Source organism: Xenopus laevis, chromosome 9_10S, assembly GCF_017654675.1.
Source record: "Xenopus laevis strain J_2021 chromosome 9_10S, Xenopus_laevis_v10.1, whole genome shotgun sequence".
Lineage (NCBI taxonomy): Eukaryota > Metazoa > Chordata > Amphibia > Anura > Pipidae > Xenopus > Xenopus laevis.
Window position 1 is genome coordinate 50,270,095 of NC_054388.1, and position 22,178 is coordinate 50,292,272.

Consider the following 22,178-nt stretch of genomic DNA (forward strand, 5'->3'; position numbering starts at 1 on the left):
TAGTATGAGGGAGGCTTAGATAGTTCCTTAGTTAATCAATTACCAGCAACTGGTCTAAATGAGCAGGTGGACACAACAAAGCCTATATTGAAGCCACCAGTGCCTCAATATGTAAATACAGTAATAAATCACCATTATCCAAAAAGGTATATGGTATTATAATACTAGCAATTGTCTATGTTCATTAAAGATTTAGAAGCTAGTCAGATGTACAGTATTTAATGCCGGCTGCTTTTAAGAATGATTTAATAAAACCAAAACACTCATAGTTTGGAAAGACTCTCCATTAACTGTGGTAAAGCCTTTGACCATGTCTTTTTTTAGAAGTTTCTTCCTTCTCTGCTCTTGCATTATTGTTCATTCAAAATCATTACACCCTTATAGGGGAAAAGGGGGATCCTTACTCTGCAGATGTAATATATGTAATATATGTAACATATAGCGCTGGTTGGGTAGTGTTGGATTTACAGAGTCAAAATCACAGAAGTTAAAAATTGTAGAAGCTTATTTTCGGAAAAGTAGGTCAATGTTGTAATTAAAAAGCAGATAAAAGCCCATCTGGTTCCTTAATTCTGCCAAGTCATTTGCTGTTTAAAATATATACAGAATATTCATTTCCTTTCTTCATATATTTCCCATAGACAGAGTATATGCAAGGTTCTTAGCAGTCACTAGGTACCAGCTCTACTGATACAGTATTCCATATAACCACCAATACAACATCACTGATATTTTCCACCATCTAACTTCATAATTTCCACAGTCATCCGCCATCATCAGGGGGATAATGGTCCAGTTCTGGCTTTATTATTATTATCACCACCTTTCATTTCATTCATGCCTTGAAAGAGCAGGTCATCCACTTTTCCTTCTAAAGAAGCTGTTTTCTTGGACTTGAAGTACTCCATCCATTCCATTTACATAGGGGCATATTTATCAAGGGTCTAATTTTGAATTGAAAAAACTTTGAAATTCAAATTCAAAAAGACCAACCGAAATTAATTCAAAGTTTTTTGTTGATCTAATAGGTCTGTTTTTGATCAAATAGCTCTGTATTTGAATTCAAATTGGAATTGTACAAATCGAAGGAATAGCGAATTTGATCGAATTCGATTAGAAGTTTTTCACAAAAAAACCTTTGATTCTAGGAGGTCCCCCATAGGCTAAAACAGCAATTAAGCAGGTTTTAGATGGCGAATGGTCGAAGTTGAATTTTTAAAGAGACAGTACATTAATAGTAATTTTCTAATTTTTTCAAATTCGAAACCAATTTGGACTATTCCTTAGTCGAAGTACACAAAAATACCTCAAAATTCAATAATTTATTCAAAAATTCACCTTGAGCTTTGATAAATCTGCCCCATAATGTTGTCCATTTACCATGATTTCCTTTCCAAACTATAAACTGCAGCAAAATTGTGGTTAGCCTAAATATTGTATTTCCTTAACTTTACAAAACCATGTATATAATGTATGTTGAATTAAGACAATAAAAACTAAAACAGGAATTAATATAGACCATAAGTCTTTGTTTTCTGTGCAGTTTGATTCAATGTACTACATTTTTAAATCTAGCAAGCCTGTTTATCAATTTTCAAATTCTTTGAATCAACAAATCAGTTCAATAAATTGTCTATATCATTAGCATATTCACACAAACCCCGAATTGGAAAACATCAATCACATTAATTTATGAAAAAAACTAAATTGTAGCAACAATTTAATTGTTCCATTCATTTATACAAATTCAGCTATTAAGAAAAATACTTAAACTATTTAACAACCTTTGACTTACAGTATATAGACACTTGCCAGGGTTTAGCTAACAAATGTTTTTGTTTTAGATCTTACTGCACCACAAGCCTAATCAAACAAATAAATTATGCTTTCAAAGTTTGCCACAGGGGTACCATCTTGTAACTTTGTTAAACATCTTTACAAGACCAAGACTATGCACATGCTCAGTGTGGTCTGGGCGGCATAAGGATCATCATAAATGATCAAAACAGCACAAGTCAAATAATATCTGCCAGAAGCCGATACAGCAAGACTGATTAATAATCAGAATATGCAGACTGCACTGAATCCTGTGTTGTCGTGTAATCTAATGTGGATTTTATAGTTTTTGTATTGTTGAATACTAGCACTGCAGAACCAGTGGCTGCAGCAAAATATTCCTCCAAATAGAATCCCAGTTTATCTGTTTAAATCTGGCTCCATGATCTTTGTCCCTGCAGCTGGAGTTGGAAACAGTAAAGAGGATGTAAAGGTAAAAATAAAATGCAATACAAATTTCTAAACAGTCGCCGATTGCTCTACAGGGAAAAAAACAAAGCTGCTTGAGTTCTGCACGGCTGGGAAGTAAGGTGGGGGCTCCCCCTGCTGTTCATAAGTATGATTATTTCCCTGCAGAGCAGTTAGGGACTGTCTGACAATTCCTATCCACAGCAATAAATGAAGGGAGAATTTCACTGCATACAGGTTTCTTATAAAAACGGTACACATTTTTTAATTAAAGTATATTGGAGATAGGTTTATTTTTCATTAAGTAAAAATGGGATTTTATTTTTTTGCCTTTACATGCCTTTTAAATTCCTTTTAAATTTAGAAAGAATTGAAAAGACTGATGCTGCTAGTGAAGCCTCCATAACTGTTCTTTTCAGATGTTTTCACATGTACTAAATCCCTTTTCTCTAAATATCACTAACTAGCAGCCTCTTAAGTGAAAATGAATGCAATTACTGTTAATGTCACATTTCATGTAAACTCCAAAAGCAAATGAAAGTGGGCTTTTCTGTAAGTAAAAGGTAGGCATCCATGACAATAGAAATGGAAAAAGAAAAGAATTTAGCACTTCACACCTAATGTAGGAAATCTAAAAAGTGTTTACTTAAACAGAGCTCATGAGGCATTTAATAGCGCCCAAGAGATTAACAATTCCGTTTCACTAAATAATGATGGCTTCTATAATTTGCATCCATCACACTTCCAAATGAAGGAAGCAGGAGAAGTGTAGCAAACAGCCGATTCCTATCATCCGCTCTGGCCACGGGAATACTAACACATAAGAACAGGGTTTGCACCATAGGATCTTGCTCTGGGGTAAAGTGTAAAGATGCAGCCAAACTTGGTAAAAAGCATGAAGAAACGTTATTAATCCATTTGAAATCACCAAAATACAGAGCAGACAGGCTTAAAGCATTTTGTGACCTACAAGTCACTTCAGCAGAAGACACTTTCTTTAGTTTGCAGTATGTATTGATTGGAGATCTAATCTCTTTCTTTGTATGATCAATTTTAACTTACATTTAAAAAGTTCATAGCAGAAAAAAATTTACGAATTCATCTAGTTTCCTTGTAAGGAAGAGATTTGGTTAATCTAATTTAAGAATTCAAGTCATAAACACAAGGGTATAACTTCATGTTTTATTTTGCATGTTAATTAGATACTGACTTAATTAGATTACATTTTATTTTCTTAAAATGTGGTTATTCCAAGAGAACTGCTCTTGATTTTTAGCTCCAGAGAAATGTATGCTGTAGCTGAGAAGCATTGTTGGCACAAAGCTATTGCCAAGCAATAGTGTACTACATTTGCCCTGTTTACTTAGCACTAAATATATAGGGAATAATGTACCCCTTATGGTAGGAGGTCTGTGACCATATAAAGGCAAAAGGCTGCAGGTTATACAGAGATTTATACAAAGATATACAGGGAACTCTGAGTATTACTCATGTATTATAAGGGATTGTATACCCTCTACTGTGTAAGGATATTAGAAGTCACTGAGGGTTCTGTGGCCATATAAAGGCACAACGCTACAGGCTGAGTTGTACAGGGAACAATATTACTCATGTAGTATAAAGGATCATTTATAGTACTCCCTACTATAAATTATAAGGATATTAGAATTTGTTGAGTGGAACTTCACCCAGAATCCCTTTTTTACGTAATGAAGGAAAAGGGAATTCTAGGTATTCTGGTTTTAAAGTTATGTGTAAATGTAATTACTATTGAATACAGTATATGACTGTTTATATTCTCTTCTCTGTGGTTCTGTCCCTGGACACAGCAGAGTCAGTTCAGTAACAGACCTGGATGAAAACTGATGTCTTTCTTATTGTTTCAAGAGTCAAAACTGAATAAATAAAAACAGCCTTCAGCTACAAGGACAACTGTTTTGAAAGGAAGCTAATGAGAATAACCTGAAATGATACAACCCTAAAATTTCAATATTTTACAGTACTGTATATTCACATTGGTATTCATCAACACTGTCTATTTGCAGATGGAGCTCCGTTTACTTGGTGGATTGGAAAAGGCAATGAGAGACACACCTACTGGGGAGGATCCTTACCTGGAGTCCAAAAATGTGCATGTGGCTTGGAAGAGAGTTGCATTGACATGAGGCATTTTTGTAATTGTGACGCTGACAAACATGAGTGGTAAGTCACAGTTGAATTAAGAATGTGGCATGCTAACACAGGCTGGCCAAATTGCCCAGTCTTTACCTGATCATCATGAACCTTTAGCTCCTGGCAAGTGATCAGGTCATCCATGCAATGGATGCCCTGCCATGCTGATATCCAAATGAGCCCCAGTCAAATATCAGCCCCAGTCAAAAATAATTTGGGATTGTAATCTTTTGAGCTCATAAATAAGCAAGAAAAAAAAAACAGTAGCCAGTATCTGCTTGTGTAAGGGCATATTTAGAATTCTGGCATTTGGTTTAAGGATCAATCAATAAGTAAAGTCTTGGAGGATCTGGAGTGGTTTCTGAAAGCTGAAGTAAGATTTCATGGTTGTGGTTTAGTGCTATTATAAGACACAGTTTGTAGCGACATGGTGGCTTTTGTGCAATAACAAAACTAGGCACTACAGATTCCAGCTATTATGTTGTGAAGTGTTTATTCTTGTATATTGTCAACAATTGTGCATTTCGGTACAATGGCACAGACCCAGGTCAAAACCTGTCATGGAAAGAACTTAAAATGGAAAGGAATTCTGGTATGTACAGTGCCAGTTGAATGTTATTGTTGAGTGTGATGCCGGCCGCTCAAGCAGAATGAGCACTAAAATAAATGTAGAACAGATACAAAGGAGAAAGGAAATAAATATTGCATTCCTGTGCCAAGTGACTTCAAACTGTGCAGAGTTTCTTTTTTATACACTGTGCAGTTATTATTTCATGCAGACATAGAAAACCAATATATTAAAGGAACCAGCCACAGAAAACTTCAAGTGCTTTAAATGTTTTAGCAGAATAAACAGGGACAATGTAACTGCACAAGACCATAAGACCATGATATTGCTTCTTCATAATGTTCTTTTTGACTCTCGCTCATTCGATCTAGGATTGACTCCTTATCCCTTCCATTGTATGGGTTCTACCAAGGCATCTTCTACAATCTACAGAAACACCATAAAAGGACAAATAAATCTGCCAAAACCCATATATACAATAGGGAGATTGTCATAGGTGGAGGGTCATTTTTTTTATTAGATTGAGGAGGCTAATCAGAGGGATTTCCACATTATGCTAAGACTAGTTCTATATATATAATAATCCAAAACATTGCTTCAACTGATTTCCAGTTTTTCATTTCACATGTACACAGATTGTATGTTGAAAATAAAGATTTGCTAATTAACATGAGGAAACATGCATGGGGCCAGTGTTCACATTTGCAAAATCCCCCATCCAGCACATTTGCTGTGAGCAGGGCCACCATCAGGGGGGCACAGTGGGCCTAGCTGTGCTGCACTTTTTGAAACAGCCGGGCCACCCTTGACAATGCCAAAGCCATGCCACCTCTTCTGAAGTCCTAAACAGCCGATGTCCCAAAAGGCTGAAGTCCCAAACAGCCAAAGCCATGAATAGACCCAAAGCCATGAAACAAGCTGAAGTTGAAGTCCTGAAGCTGCGAAAAGACCCAAAGTCATGAAAAGAGCCAAACTTGAAGTCCCGAAGCCACGAAAAGACCCAAAGTCATGAAAGGAGTCAAAGTTGAAGTCCTGAAGCCGTGAAAAGACCTGAAGTCACGAAAAGAGCCAAACTTGAAGTCCTGAAGCCGCGAACAGACCCGAAGTCATGAAAGGAGCTGAAGTTAAAGTCCTGAAGCCGCAAAAATAGCTGAAGTTAAAGTCCTGAAGCTGCGAAAATAGCCAAAGTTGAAGTCCTGAAGAAACGAGTTCAGTTCTACTGAGCACCAATGTGTGTTTTTTATTTTTTTTAAACCCCTAGCCACCAATGTATTATTTTAATATTCTATAGGCCCCTGCCACCATTGTTTTTTTTAAAACTATTCTCTGTGGCCCCAATGATTTTTTCAACTTGTAAGCAGGCCATGGCACCAATGTTTTTTTTAAAAAATTTTCTATAGGGGGCCCTGGCACAAACATTTTTTTTAACTTATGGGGGGGCCCTGACCACCAATGATTTTTTTTAAAAAAAACTTTTGTGGCGGGCCTTGACGCCAAAGTTTAAAAAAAAAAAAAAAAACTTTTATGGGTGGTCCTGGCACCAATAAAGTAAATATAATTATGCAGAATTATTGTGTAGCTATGCAATAATATGTCTATAACCCACCTCCTATTGGTTCTGGTCATTACTAAAAGTTAACAGAATTATTACTAATAGAAATTGAGATGAGAAATATAGCTACAACGAAGCAATAATCAAATCAGTCAAAACAAAGAAATACTTGTTTAACTAGGACAGGGGTTGGACTGGCCTGTTAGAAATTCCCTGGAGAGCCCTGGTCAAAGTGGACTTTTTCCCCTTTCTGGATCAACTCTTTACTATCTTTTTCATGTTCTGCTTGTCTTTTTAAAAACCAAATCATAAGTGTGGTGGGGGGTGAGGTGGTCGGGAATAAGACAGACACCAATGTATTGCCACAGATAATGAACGAAGGTTGTTAATTACATATAAAGGACTAGCAGTGTAACAACTTGGCATTGTGTAAGTAAAGGAGAAAAAGCTTGCTACTGGTTGGTGGGACCTTGATATCAAGTTTTGTGGTAGGCCACTGGTGGCCCTGTCTGGCACTGCCTGCAGTAAATGGCAAAGCCATAGCCAAGAGATTTCTAGAACATGTTTTCCATATAATAGATCTCATACCTTTTTAAAGTTATTTTATTGTGCATCTTTAGTTTGGCCTGTTATTTAATTCATAGTCTGTGAGACTAAACTGAAATTAAAAGCAATAAAATGTCAATACCAAATTAATCTTATTATTAATAGTATTCATTTGCTGGTGAACTTCTATTTTCAATAATCAGAGACTAGAATTATTATGAGGAATGCCTGGAGTCAGTTTAGAAGAACAATGTCAGTCACTGGCATAGAGCAAAGAGGAGTTGTTAGCAGAACAGAATACACTTTATTTTGCATTTTGAATCTCAATTTTCATGCAAATCAAATGAGAATTGCTGTGAACTGGAGCAAAAATTGATTTCTGAATCAATCTGGATGTTCCCCATAATGACGTTTTTAGAAAAACATTGGAATTTTGCTGGCAGCATTTGCTCTTCTTTAGAAAGAAGGCCGTCCCACTCAGGCTATTTAGCATTGATTCAAACATGGAGAGTTGGCTTTGGGGGAATCGGAATAATGATGATAGTTAAACTGGACTGTTTAATTGGAAAGGTCTGTGTGTCTCAGAGTTTATGTGGATGGAATTATTTAGTGGGTATAAGGAAATAATATATTGATAGTATGATGTGACAGAGGTGGGCAGCATGGTTAATTGGTGCTTGGAATAGCATGGCATATATATACTGTATAGGGGACCAGGGGAAAGCATAACTGCAAAATTGACACATAATACTTTTTCTATGGCATACTATTACAAGGGTGCAATTATTAAAAAGAAGTGCATAGTCAAATCTAGTTTTACTTATTTAATTCTGCTTGGGCGCCTTTCTATGTCCTTACAATTTGTAGCTGTATTATAGTAAATGTTCTTTATCCAAAACACTTGCACTATCTACAGTATTTTTTTATTTACAACCTTGCACCCTGGAGAGATAAGAAAAGACAAATGCATATTATTATGCATTATTTATATGCACTTTTATTATATGTACTCTTTTCAGTTATTTAATTTCACCTCTATTAACTCACTTTCATTGAGTAAATAAGCCATCAGGTTGCAGTGCTGAGATGCTGTATAACACAGAAAAGAAAAATGGCTTTGCTGGCAAAATTAGGTCAATCCCTTGGACTTTACAAGAATAAAGTAGGTTGACCCATGTGTACCAGTAAATGCACAAGTGAAATAGGATAGAGCTTTTTTTTTTTTAATTAAATCAATGACTAGGTAATGACTAGAATCTGTTAAGCCCTTAGAGACACTGTTCACTTAGTAATATTGACATGGCAACACATTTACTTGAACCATGTTTAATTCCCCAATTCTGACTAGAGTGCTGAACTGGAATTTTAAGAGGAGTCTTATGAAATTAAAAGATGCATAATATGGTTGTATCCGTTGCCAACATCAGTTCTTTAAATGATTGTGTTTGTTCTTCTGATAAAATATTTTGATAGCTATTTACTGTACCTTAGAATGAACTGGAAAAATATACTGGACATAAGGGGAAATGAAGTCCTGATGAAAACATATTGTAGGGTTAAACTGAATGAAAGCCATTTAAATAGGGGATTTATGTTTGAGCAGAGTTACATCAAGTAAAATGAATTTGATATGTCAAAATTCTAATTCATTCTTCTGCAATATAAGTATATATGCAGAATCTACTGTATGATCATGACAATGCCCTTCACTCTTATCCAAGGGTTGTGTGCAGTTAAATATATGGAGGAACTAGAGAGGATCCTTTCATCATTCTAAGAGATGGCCCACCAGGTTGAATCATGTCACTCCATTTAAATTGGTTAATCCTACCTTCTTCTGCTAAATAAATGACATGGCAAAATAAACTTTGCTCAAGCTACATATAAGTCTGCAATACCCAAGGCAAAGTATCTTTCATAGCTCCCCCATTATATTTACTTAAACCTACTGCTCACTGGCTGTTATCAAGTTATAGCAACCCCTGACAGTCTTTGGCTGTCCAACTTTTACAACTGCAATCCCATTTAGTGCATGGTGATAAATTGTACCCATAGACACTAGGTAACCTTGGAAGTAGACAAGCCTAGACTTGATGGTAATTCCAAGGTTCTCTTAGTACTGTATGATGTATTGCATCCAAAAAGTGCACTTTGCATTGTATATTAGAGATGCACCAAATCCACTATTTTGGATTTTGAAAGATTCGGCCGAATACCGAACCGAATCTGAATCCTAATTTGCATATGCAAATTAGCGATGGGAAGGGGAAAAATTTTTCTACTTCTCGGTATTGTGACATAAAGTCACACGATTTCCCTCCCCGTCCTAATTTGCATATGCAAATTAGCATTCGGATTTGGTTCGGCCGGGCAGATGGATTCGGCTGAATCTGAATCCTGCTGAAAAAGGCCGAATCCCAAACCAAATCCTGGATTTGGTGCATCCCTATTGTATATGAGCCCTATAAAGTTTTAATGACCACATCTCATGTTATACACTTCTCTTTAAACTGCCATAGATTTGATTTAGCATTCAACAGCTGTGAAATTAAAAGTAAGAACAATTTAGCAAAATACACAAATTGTACTTTTTTACAGGACAAATGATACGGGTTTCCTAAATTTTAAAGACCACTTGCCTGTCTCTCAAATTGTGATCACAGACATTAACAGAACAGGCTCGGAAGCCACCTGGAGAATCGGCCCTCTGCGTTGCTATGGTGACAGTGAGTATGAATGGTGACATTTTCTTTGTAGAGCTATATGTTACATTTATAGAAAGCCATTGTGAGCTGTAGCCAATGAGCTGAACAAAACTAAGAAAATAAATTACCTCTGCAAAACAAACTTTAATGCTAATCATGTTGTTTGGTTTGCAGGAAGTTTCTGGAATATGGTCTCATTCAATACAGCGAGTTCATTCCTGCCTTTCCCGATATTTCATGCTGAGTTCAGCACTGATATCTCATTCTTTTTCAAAACCACAAGTACATCAGGGGTCTTCTTGGAAAATCTTGGCATCAAGGATATTATGAGGATAGAATTAATTTGTAAGTTCCACTTTTATTAGTATATTGAAAGTGTACCAACTTTTTACTATGCATTGTCAGGGTTGCCCTCATGTTTGACCAAAGATTGATTGTTCTTTCACTGCTGTTATGTATGCTGACCCAAAACCAAAGTGGAATACTGAGGATAAAATGCTTGCCTATAGTAGTGATCGATAGCTTACAATACCTCCACAAGAGCAGGAAAGGGTTGAAATAAAGTGTGGTGGAGCCATGAGAAAAGCTGAAGAGATACCGTACCATCATCATTTGCATGTAAAACAATAGGAATTCTGGGAAAAACTCAGGCAGTGCAGAGTTTTATGATCAGCATATGTAAAACCAGGGAAATGGATGTACAATAAAGGTATTCTGGTTTAAGAGACACCAACCTCATTCATAGGCAAAGAAGAAGAATTTTGGGAAAAGACCAGAGAAACCCACAAATGCCATGAAAGTTATTAAAAGATCCAAATCTAAAAATACTGAACAATGTGCTTAAAGATCCAAAAACCTCTAAAAAAAATGTTACTAGCGAAAAAGAAAATTTGAATATGCCTAAAAGTCTGAATTAATTAAAAATGGTTCAATAGGATCCGTGTAGCTCCCTTTAGCTTCTATGTGACCTTAACAGCTTTTATACTGTATTAGAGTATTTTGTGGTTTTTACACTTAATAAATCTCAAGTTTCACTTAAATGTACACTAAATAAATTTCAGTTTTAAGTAAATACAGAAAAAAAGATTTTTTCACCTGATCTTCAAGGAAGCCCAATATTTATCTTCAGTTTTTGTGTATGAATATCAAACTGAACAAAGAGTGTTACTGTGTAATAAAGGAAAATGTAGTTTGTCATTGCTTCAGCCATTCTTTAAACCAAACTATATATGTTAGGCTGTTCAAATGTTCCTCTCAAAGACTGACTTGGATTTTAAAGCCACTTATTATTCTCAAGTCATTAAAATGATTCAAGAATAATCAAGCTTGCTCAAATGCAGAATATATTGCTGTATATAAAAAAAATCAACAAAGCTCTTATAAATCGTTGCATCTGAAATAAAATGCTGGGAGATAATGGAACTTTATTTACCCGGTTGATGGCTGGGTTTTCTGTCGGCAAATAGTATTTCCTTTCTGTTTAGTAAATGCAACACTATGGCCAAAGTTTCATTAACAATAACTTCGACTCTGAAAGCAATAAAAGTTAGGCCTTAAACAAATGATACGACTCATGAAAGCTAATCACTTTGTAATGAGCTTTGATATAATGTTAATTGCACATCAAAGTCCAATTGAATTGTTTTTCATTTTTGTGAACATAAAATTTTAAATAAAACAAACTGCTATAAATGACAAGTGAAATTGCTAATTGCCTTCCTTGGGTAAATGGAAGTCAAGCTTGTTGGACAAAAGTTTTCTATGATATAGCTTAATGCCTTATTAGAAGATATGTTCTTTCTCTCTTGCATTTAGATAGATTAGTTGCCTTGAGGCCTTCCAGAGATGATTGTCTGCTGGAGAGTTGCCTGGAAGGAAAATTTTCACTGAAGCAACTCAGGATAAATGCACTTCTATTCCCAGACACTAGAGGATGTGTTGATAGTTCATTATTTCTAGTTCACTAAGTTTTAAATGTGTTTTTGTGCTTTTTAGTGTGAAAAGAAAATGTCTTATGTCTTATTATGTTAGTCAACATTATTAACTTTAATTACACTGTAAAAATAGCAAGCAGGCAGGAGCCATTTTGTGGACACTGTTATTAAGACAAGCCTTGCATCATCTCAAAATCTTGTTTGTGCACCAGAACGGTGGACCTGAAGTCCATCACCATGCCCTTGTTACACAATTAAATGGTGAACAGAACAGGGGGGAGGTGGGGAGAGCAGTTACATCTAGTAAGTGCAGAATGGAAAGTGAAAGTAATTGCCTGGCTCACCTCTATGCCTAATGGTGGCCATACACGGGCAGATAAAGCTGCCGATATCGGTCGTTTGGACCGATTTGACAGCTTATCTGCCCATGTATGGGGGCTTCCGACGGGTCTTCCCGATCGATATCTGGCCACGATATCGATCGGGAAGGTTGGATTTTTACCCGACCCGTCGGAGCCGCTTGGCGCATCGTAGTTCGATCGTTCGGCCATACGGCCAAACGTTCGAATTACCCCTGATATAGCCATGCAGTTTAGTGGCATATCAGGGAAAGATCCGCTCGTTTGGCGATGTCGCCAAACGAGCGGATCTTGGAGTCTATGGCCACCTTAAGGCATAGAGGAGGTGCAGGCAATATTTGATTGATAGCTGGGATTTTTAAATGAGTTTACAACAGCCATGAATGCTTAAAAAAATAAAATTTGGGTTTCTTTTTCAATTTGAAAAGGATTTTTATTATACAGCTTTTTATGTCTGGTGACAGGTCCACATTAAGAGATAAGATAATAGACTCCATTGTAAATCATAACACTATTTATTTGTGCCAGCATGGTTTTATGTGCAACAGATCTTTCCAGACTAATTTAATTGCATTTTATGAGGAGGTGAGCAGGAACTTCCACTCTGGGATGGCAGTGGATGTGATATACTTGGACTTTGCTAAAGCTTTTGATACAGTACCACATAGAAGGTAAATGATTCAATTAAGGAATATATGCTTTAGGCATAGAGGCAGGCAGACAATTACTTTCACTTTCCATTCAGCTCTTCCTAGATGTCACTGCTCTCTACACATTCTCTCATTCTCTTCAACGTTTAATTGTGTAGCCAGGGCATGGGGATGGACATCGGGTCCCCCATTCTGGTGCACAAACAAGATTCTGAGGTGAGTCAAGGCTTGCCTTAATAACAGTGTCCACAAAATGGCTCTTGCCTGCTTGCTATAATTATGAATTCCCAGACTGAAGGAAAAAAGTTTCAAATAATTCCAAATGAGTTCATATTGCTTGACTAATGTGATAAAATAGGATTTTGAATATTTTTTTTGGGTGACGGGTCCCCTTTAATAAGTCTGTGTATGGCGTTGCAAAGAGAATGACAACATGAGTGTTTCTACATTAGATGCCACATGCTGGTAGCACAGAAAGTGATAAGTAAAACAGAGTCTTAAAGTAATGCAATGATAGAATTAGTTCCTTCTAATTATTCTCCAGGAGTGAAGAATAATGGGCATTTATATGTCATCCTTGCTCCTTCTGTAAAAAGACAGTAAGAGTGCGTGTTGTCGTCAAGTGTTTTAGACCATGGATTAATTACAGAATTAAGACACTTATTTTAAGAGTGTAATCATAACAGTCTAACACCTTCAGACAAGCCAAATGTGAACCTCACTTCACTGCCCATAGCAATATTCATCTAATAAACAAACCTCAGCAAAAGTAGAGATATAAAGTGCCCAGTAATCTGGAACATAAACAACAACAAGTCCAATAAGCCATACAACAGTCCAAATAAAAAACAGGTTTATTATCGTACAGGTTATATATTATACAGGTAATATATGTTTGTCATGACCGGGATACATTTTCGTAGACATAAAGTGTTTTTTAAGATTATATCCTTTAAGGTTATAATTCTTTAACATATTAATTTAGGAACATTCAATTATATAGATTACCTGGTAAGTGCTTATTGGCTGCTGAATACCAGCAACTAGGTCATGCCACTTTGACTCAATGACATCTATGCCCAGTGGGGTAATCAGTACTTTACTATACAGTGCACAATTGTCTAGAGACACACACACACACACATACTATACACTGCACAAACATCTATAGACTGTGAAGTTTGGGCAGGCAGGATTTGCACCATAAATTTGCAGGATTTGCACCATAAATGCACCATAAATGCAGGCCACTCCAGAGTGAAGGAAAACAGTGCATTTATTTTTTCCAACTCAAATAAGCTTTTGCAGCAGCAGAGTAATGAACAGAAAAAAACAGAAAATAGCTTGTTTTCAGCTACAAAAGTTCAACACAACAGAACTTTGATAGTTCGAGTGTCCAATACCCCAAGGAGACTAAACCAGGCTGGTCTCTGGGAATTCAGCAGAAGAAATTTACCAGGCAGCTCCCACATGTAGCTCCTACTCTCTCACAGACCCAAACACTCTGGTCTCAGTTAATTCAGCAGGTGACATGCAAGACAGATCCCACGTGCAGCTCCTACTTTCTCATATACAGGGTCCCCTCTGCCTGGAGTAAAACAGCCTGGCCTTTTTTATTGAGAAACTCTTTTTCCCAGTGAACAAGAGAATTCCTTCTCACTTACACTCGCTCTCTTCACCTGCTGCACACCTCCTTAAAACTTCCCTTGGATATCCAGTCCACCTCTGGCTGGTTAAACTATGGCATCTCTTAAAGGGGTGGCTCTTAAAGGGATGTTTTTAAAACCTAAAGAATGGGGATATATACCTGTCATCCACCATATATCCCCTCTGGCTTTTACAAGACACACACACACACATACTGCTTGATTGTAGAAAATCTGAATTGTAGATACAATGTAAAATAATTCTGAAACATTTGAATAATAACCTTTCAGGATTCACAGCAGCATAATAACATAATGAACACTACATAACAAATGGAGCAAGTCCTCAACAGATTTATCTTGTGATTCTTTCTGCGTGGGAGGAAAAACATTTCACACACAAACCATTATTTTTGGTCTTTTTTTCCCCTCTGTTTTTTTTTTCTTAATGTGAATTTGGAAGATATTTAGCTCTGTGCTGGAACTGGAACTTGATGCAAAGAAATAGCTTTCATGGTGTAAATAGTTTTCATTTTACCAAGAGTTTTTCACTTAATGAACTATGTTAATGTGGTCAAAGCTATTTTGATTTTTCCCAACACAATAATACAGTAGCAGTAGTGATGGGCAAATCTGTCCCAAAACGGACGAAAAATTAGCAAAAGGAGAATTTTGACACCAGCATTAATTCACAGGCGTCAAAATTAGTGCCAGCAACAATGCCGATGCCAGCAACTTTTGACGTGCATTAAAGTCAATGGGCACCCATTAATTGACGCCAAAACTTGCAAATTCACTGCGAATTTGCTCCTGGCACATTCACTCATCACTAAGCAGCAGCAATAAGGGTCATTTCTGTTGTTTCATCTGCCTCATTTTTAATAGAGCAAATATGCAGGAAAAAACACTTGGAAAATATGCAGGGAAAACACTTGAAAATCACCCTCTATTGCTTTGAAGAAAACATGTTTACAGCTTGAATACTTGACACTATAGGGTCATGATAGACCCAGCTTGACTCTCTTGACTATATTGGAATACCATGAAACATTATCCTGCTCAAGAATTAGAGGGTAACATAAACCCATCTTAGCTTGGTTATACTCATTCCAGGCTAAGCATTGGAGGAGCTTGGTGCAAAGAGGAAGACCACAGATACATTTAAGCAAATTGGAACCTATGGGTTTAACCTATAGGGTTTATTGAGAAAAATATATAGGCATGTAGCATTATTATAAACAGAAAATAATTAAGGAGATTCAACATTACTGTGCTTAAACCATTTGTATGGATGTACTTCCACAGATTATGATATGTAATCTTACATTGTCTTATCCTTTACTGTTCAGGTTAATACTTGTGGGTGAATAGTTTTATTTAGTTAGATAGTTTTATGTAATGTATGCAATGGTAAACCATTATTATGAATTGGGTGCTTCTCCAGTTGCTAATATAATTGATAGCTTTCCAAAACTGCACCATGGTACAGTGGTTTGATTCTTTTTGCAATGGTGAGATGACTGGTGTGTGTTTAGTTCAGAAACTTAACACCATTAGACAACCAATGGCAATAAAGCTTGATGCAATTAGTTGATTCCTATATATTTTTCAAGGGTCAGGAAATGTGGATAGAGAACGTAGAAACCCAAAGAGAAACTGAACTGATGAAAAGTGTGTAGCTATTGTAGTTTAGGTGGTGTTAGGGGTCCTCTGGACCTCATCCGATTTCCAAATATGCCTCAAAAGTTATCCTGGCCTTACAGTCTAAGAAATACATATTTAGATTGCATAATCTATCCCACTTGTTCTTTTTTTGATTTTGACTTTTATTCATAAATGAATATAAATTAAATCAAATAAGGGTAGATATTAATAATGATGCTAAACAGTCTGTGTTATTCTACAGCTCCCTTCCAGATTATATATTCATTTGATGCTGGGAGTGGCCCCACTGAGGTTTTTCTGCATTCAGTCTCTGCCCTGAATGATGGCCGGTGGCATTATGTCAAAGCTGAAAGGAATATGAAGGAAGCAACCCTTATTGTGGATAACCAACCAAGAAAATTAAACCGTGAAACATTAGATGGACGCATTCGCTTGCCACTAAGCAGTCAGCTATACGTGGGTAAGGATTTGTGGGACACATTCTCCAGGTGTCAGTGGATTCATAACATATAGATGAAATGGTGCAATCGCATATTAGGTACACAGTTTTTGACAGATGGAATCAGTCCAAGAGTACAAAGTTATCAATGAGAGTCATTGTGCATGTTGGCGTACCCTTACATCAAAATGCATATTTAGGAGGGACTTAATCGATATACAATGCAAGGGAGAAGTTTGGCTGTGACCTCATGATAGAAATACCAACTAATCCTCTGCCCTCATCTTTACTAACATTTAAGCAGTTGTACATCTTGTGCTATTGAGTAATTACTTAAATAGGATTGTATAAAAGCAGGTTTTGTGATGTCTGCTCAACATAATACTATAATATAGTGACCAAGTGAGTCAACTTCACCCTAGTCTGCCCAAGGCTAATAAGTCTGGACTTCCTGCACAGGTGCAAATAGGCCATGCAGTCCTAGAGCCAAGCCAACCACCTTTGTGTGCAAACTCGCCCCTCCCCCTGCAAGTTCATACACCAGGGCACTGGGTTTTGTGCATCCCAAGTGCTCCTTAGATTGTGCCCCTAAAATTTTGCTGCACTAGGCCCAGGGCTTTGTGGCCTTGCCACAAATCTGGGCCTAGTAGCCTAAAACAAGTGACTTGTTCCATATATACATTTTTTGAAAATTAAAAATATTCATATTCAACCTTAACAGATAGTCTTAACCATAGTCTGATGTGATCTGCTGTACCTTGATTTTAATGTTACCACCCTGCCAAACACACAGGGAGGTTGATTTATTAATATATGAATGAATAATATATAAATTGCAAATGCAATATTTTTTTTCTCAGTTGCTAGAATATTTTATAAAAAAAACTCTGAAAATCTGAAAGCCATAACTGAGTTCAGGAAAAAATTACATTTATAAAAACCTCATTGTTCCATTTATTTTCAAGGATTTTACAATGTGACTGTTTAAAGCAATTAAAACAGCAGGGACAATTTTACAGGTGTGACCTGAACAGAACAGGTCCTACACAGATTATGCTGATTGGAGTAAGAATCCAGGGTATAATGTTTTTGTACAGGCCATTCTGAATTGAGGAAGACAGTCGGATGACTACAGAAACGTCTTAGTACAGTAAAAGAAGAATGCTTTGGATGCTCCAGGAATAATGAATTTTCCTGCTTGTCCATTTCAACTGTATGGTCATAGGCTAAACATATCAATGACTATTCCCCCTCAACTGCAAACCAAGTTGAGCTGGGTCTGTATAATCTGCCTGTTCAGATGGCAGTGTAATGGGCTAAGTAGTTAGGTTCATTCAAATTTTTCTTTATTTTTCACTGATTTCTACCTTCAGAACACGTATCCTGTTCCTCCGATGTTTAATTACATATTAGAAACTTTTGGTAGAAGTGAAAATGATTTTACAGTCAGTTACCCCAGGGGAAATATCACCTGGGGAAGTGTTAGAAGAAAATAAAACCACCTTGTGAGCCAGTGACATCTGCAGTCTCAACAAGCTATGAAAGGCATGCACATCCCTTTGGCAGGGCTCTGAGATCTGATTAACTCCTTTGGCTCCAATGTCCACACTAGTCAACCTTTTAAGCACAGATAAGTTATGTAGGCAAGCAAACTAAAACCTTTTAGTTAAAGATCGTCAATCCTGATGGCAAAACATAACTACTGGTTTCCTTACCATTTCTATTTACTACAACTAAAATGATCGTGTATTGTTAAAATGTTGCACCATGTCTCTGAATAGAGCTTCTAGAGATTTTCCAATGAGGTCCTGCAGAAGCCTTCTGCTTTCAACTGACCATTGTGATTATAGGTTTAAAAGAAAACTACACCCTGAAAATGAATACTTAAGCAATATATAGTTGATATCAAATTAAATGGCATATTAAAACAATTGTTCAGTATCAAAATAAAACTGGTTAAATAGATAAACTGGTTAAAAAAAACTGGTTAAATAGATAGCCAGTGCAAAATAAAAAATGTTTCTACTATAGTTAGTTAGCCAAAAATGTAATGTATAAAAGCTGAAGTGACTGGCTAAAATAATAGCCAGAACACTACTTGTTTTGCAGCTCTCTTGGTTTCCACTGATTGGTTACCAGGTAGTAAACAATCAGTGACTTGAGGGAGGCCACATGGGTCTTAACAGCTGAATATGTGCTGCATGTTAAGTATCAATTGTAAACTCACTGAACAGTTATTTCCCATGTGCCCCCTCTTCAAGTTGCTTACTAACTCAAAGTTAGAGAGCTAAAAAGCAGGAAGTTGTGTTCTGTTTTGTTATGTTAGACATCTGCTCACTCCAGCCTTTATACATTACATATTTGGCTAACCAACTATATAGGAAATATATGTTTTATTTTGCACAGCATATCTATTTACCCTATTTATCTATTTATCCATCTATTTATCCAGTTTTTATTTTTACATTGAACTGTTCCTTTAAAAAAACTGGTGTATATATTTAAGTAAATATTGCCCTTTTACATCTCTTCGCTTGAACCACCATTTCATGATGGTCTGTGTGCTGCCTCAGAGATCACCTGACCAGAAATACTAAAACTCTAGCTGTAAAAGAGAGAAGTGTTGAAGCAAAAGCAGAACTCTGTCTGTTAATTGGCTCATGTGAACTAACATGTATGGTTTGTTTGTGTACACCGTGAATCCTAGGATCCCAGGGGGCGGCCCTTGTTTTTTAAAATGGCAATTTTCTATTTATGATTACCCAATGGCACATACTAATAAAAAAAATGTATTATTATGAAAATGTTTTACATGAAGTAGGATTTTACCTACATTGATTGGGGTATAGTTTTACTTTAAGGGATTTAAAATGTCAATATATAAACATATCTTTTCTTGATTGACTTTCCAGTCATTTGGTGATGGCATTAAAGGTAAACCAAATGGCTGAACTGTTAAGTGGCTACTAGCCAGCCAGCCTACTGCTGATTAAGTAACCATAGAATAACTAAAAGATATATTAATGGTTACGAGATTTGCAATTTCTCACCCCTCTAGGAGGAACCTTATCAAATAGGCAAAGAGGCTTTGTGGGATGCATTCGCTCACTCCAGGTCAATGGTCAGATAATTGATCTTAAAGAACGAGCCAGACTGATCCCAGATATAAGACCAGGATGTCCTGGGCATTGCAGCACATATGGAAATTTGTGTCACAACAATGCGAAATGTATGGAGAAGCGTAATGGATATTTCTGTGATTGCACAAACTCTGCTTATGAAGGTCCCTCTTGTGCAAAAGGTGAGAAGCCAACTGGACTGCCTTGTAAGAAAATAATAAAATAATGTAATTCAAATACCTAATAAAGATAGAAAGTGAAATATTATTGGATCAGAGGTTCTTCAACTGTGAATCAAAACTCAAATTTTTTTAGAATGGGTCAACATGGTCTTTTCCTATGACAGATGATAGGTATTAATGAGAATGACTGATGACATCAAATGCTGTAATTTACTGACTTTGGCAACTGCTCACTTTGCAGCCTTAAACCTTTACACAAATCTATTTTGTGGACTTTGGTTTGCAATTTTAAGAATTTTTTTCTGTGATTTTCTCTTCTAGAGGTGTCTGGCATGTTTGAAGCTGGAACCTCAGTCACATATATTTTTCAGGAGCCGTATCCCGTGTCTAAAAATGCCAGCATTTTCCCCTCGTCTCCAATCTATGCCGATACAATGATATCTAAGGAGAATATTTCATTCAGCTTTGTGACGGGACAAGCCCCAAGTCTTTTACTTCACATAAATTCATTTTATCAAGACTATATGGCTGTGCTACTCACCAGAAATGGTAAGTGCTCTTCGCTAGGACAAACAAAAATCCTGTTTATTTTAAAGAATTAATGGTTTCTAATTTTATTTGCAGTACTTTAAAGTAAGTAAAATGTCAGAAGGAACTTTTTAGGGGTATGTGCCAAACATTTATATTGGGAATTCAGTTATTAATGAGTCGGCAGATTTAGGATCTATACCAGTAAATGAGTCAGTTTGACAGAATGTGTACTGTTCAACAATCAACATAATTCTGTTCTATAAAGCAGTGGCAGTACTGAACTCTTAACACCTATTTAAACCCGGATGAACTACTTGTCATACAGTAGGTCTTACCTTTACTGCAGACTTATGTTTATCATGTGTGAATACATGTGCTAGCATCTCTGTATAGGTCATGACCAATCTATCGGGCTTTTCTTGTTTGATTATGTTAGTAAGTATAGTATTGTATTATTATGTTAGTATTATATTAGTAAAAAGGTAAAACAAATACAGGTATGGGATCTATTATCCAGAATGCTTGGGACCAGGGGCTTTCTGGATAATGGGTCTTTCTGTAATTTGGATCTTCACACTTTAAGACTACTAGAAAATCATGTAAACATTAAATAAACCCAATAGGCTGGTTCTGCTTCCAATAAGGATTCATTATATCTTAGTTTGGATCAAGTACAATGTACAGTTTTATTACAACAGAGAAAAAGGAAATCATTTTTGGATTATTTGATTATAATGGAGTCTATGGGAGACGGCCTTTCCGTAATTCGGAACTTTCTCGATAACGGGTTTCCGGATAACGGATCCCACACCTGTATTGGGATTTGCTTAACTCAAGTTGCCTCATGGTTGCTTGGATTGCTTTTGTGGTTTGCAGAAAGACGTAATCCCTGGTTTAAATTGAGGTTGATCCCTTTTTGGACTACAAAGATAGCTGCCTAGTCTAGTCTTTGTAGAGCAAATTAAAACCACCAGTGAAAGCTGTGACCCATCACAAGCAAGATCCTAAAGGCCTCTCGGTTGCATCAGAGAATAGCAGTAGTAGTATTCAACCCTGGCACAACAAACTTAGCCAGAAGAATAAAACTCTGTCTGAAATCACAAATCACAAATAAAAAACAAATTGTTATAAAAGTAGTATGTTCAGGTCTATTTTTCGGAAATATCAGGTCACAGCTGCTCCTCTGCTGAACATGGTTCATCTGGGTGGCAGTATTAATTCTAAACCAGGTTTCACACACATCTGTTGAAAACAGACACTGAGGGTACGTATTATGTTTAATATCCAGTTCTGCAAACTCTACACTGTATCACCAGCCCTTGTATCCTGCCAGAAAATATCTCCGAGAGAATGACATTGAGGATTGCATGCAGCTATGAGATAAGAAATTAAACAGAAGAGCATTTCCCCCTAAATCACATCCAGGTGTCATGTAGGCAAAACAATTAACAACAGCCCTTTGTGCTGTGCTGAGTTAATATATCACTTCTTAATGGTTGACCTTCCTTCTTTAATCAAGACTTACTTTAATTATTTTACTTTACACATACAATATTAATAACCCATTGCAGAGGGAATTTCTTTCATTAATCCAAATAACATTCTTAATCACATTTCTGTGTACCAATTTCTATTGTCTAATCATAATTTTTTATGCAGTTGTCAGTCAGTGGTTAAATATTTTGTAAGCACCCAGCACAAGATTCTAGCAAATGCCAAAATCTATGTAGCTGCTTCTTATAAATTCATATAAGATGATAAAATGCTACAGAGCCCTTACACAGTGTTCATGTCACGACCGGCACCCAATACCAGAACAAGTGCCAAGCACCCTGGTCTCGGCTCGGTTTCACCAGTAGTGTGACC

At 36.5% G+C, this 22,178-nt stretch overlaps 1 protein-coding gene across 1 annotated transcript in view; it reads left to right on the forward strand.

Annotated features, from left to right (window-relative positions):
- cntnap5.S (contactin associated protein family member 5 S homeolog) overlaps positions 1–22,178 on the forward strand; it is a 274,058-nt gene that overhangs the window by 198,181 nt on the left and 53,699 nt on the right. The window contains exons 14-19 of the mRNA XM_018237742.2: positions 4,290–4,446; positions 9,681–9,808; positions 9,962–10,132; positions 16,283–16,501; positions 19,539–19,781; positions 20,103–20,330. Coding sequence (XP_018093231.1) covers positions 4,290–4,446; positions 9,681–9,808; positions 9,962–10,132; positions 16,283–16,501; positions 19,539–19,781; positions 20,103–20,330 — 1,146 coding nt within the window. The remainder of the gene's footprint in view (positions 1–4,289; positions 4,447–9,680; positions 9,809–9,961; positions 10,133–16,282; positions 16,502–19,538; positions 19,782–20,102; positions 20,331–22,178) is intronic.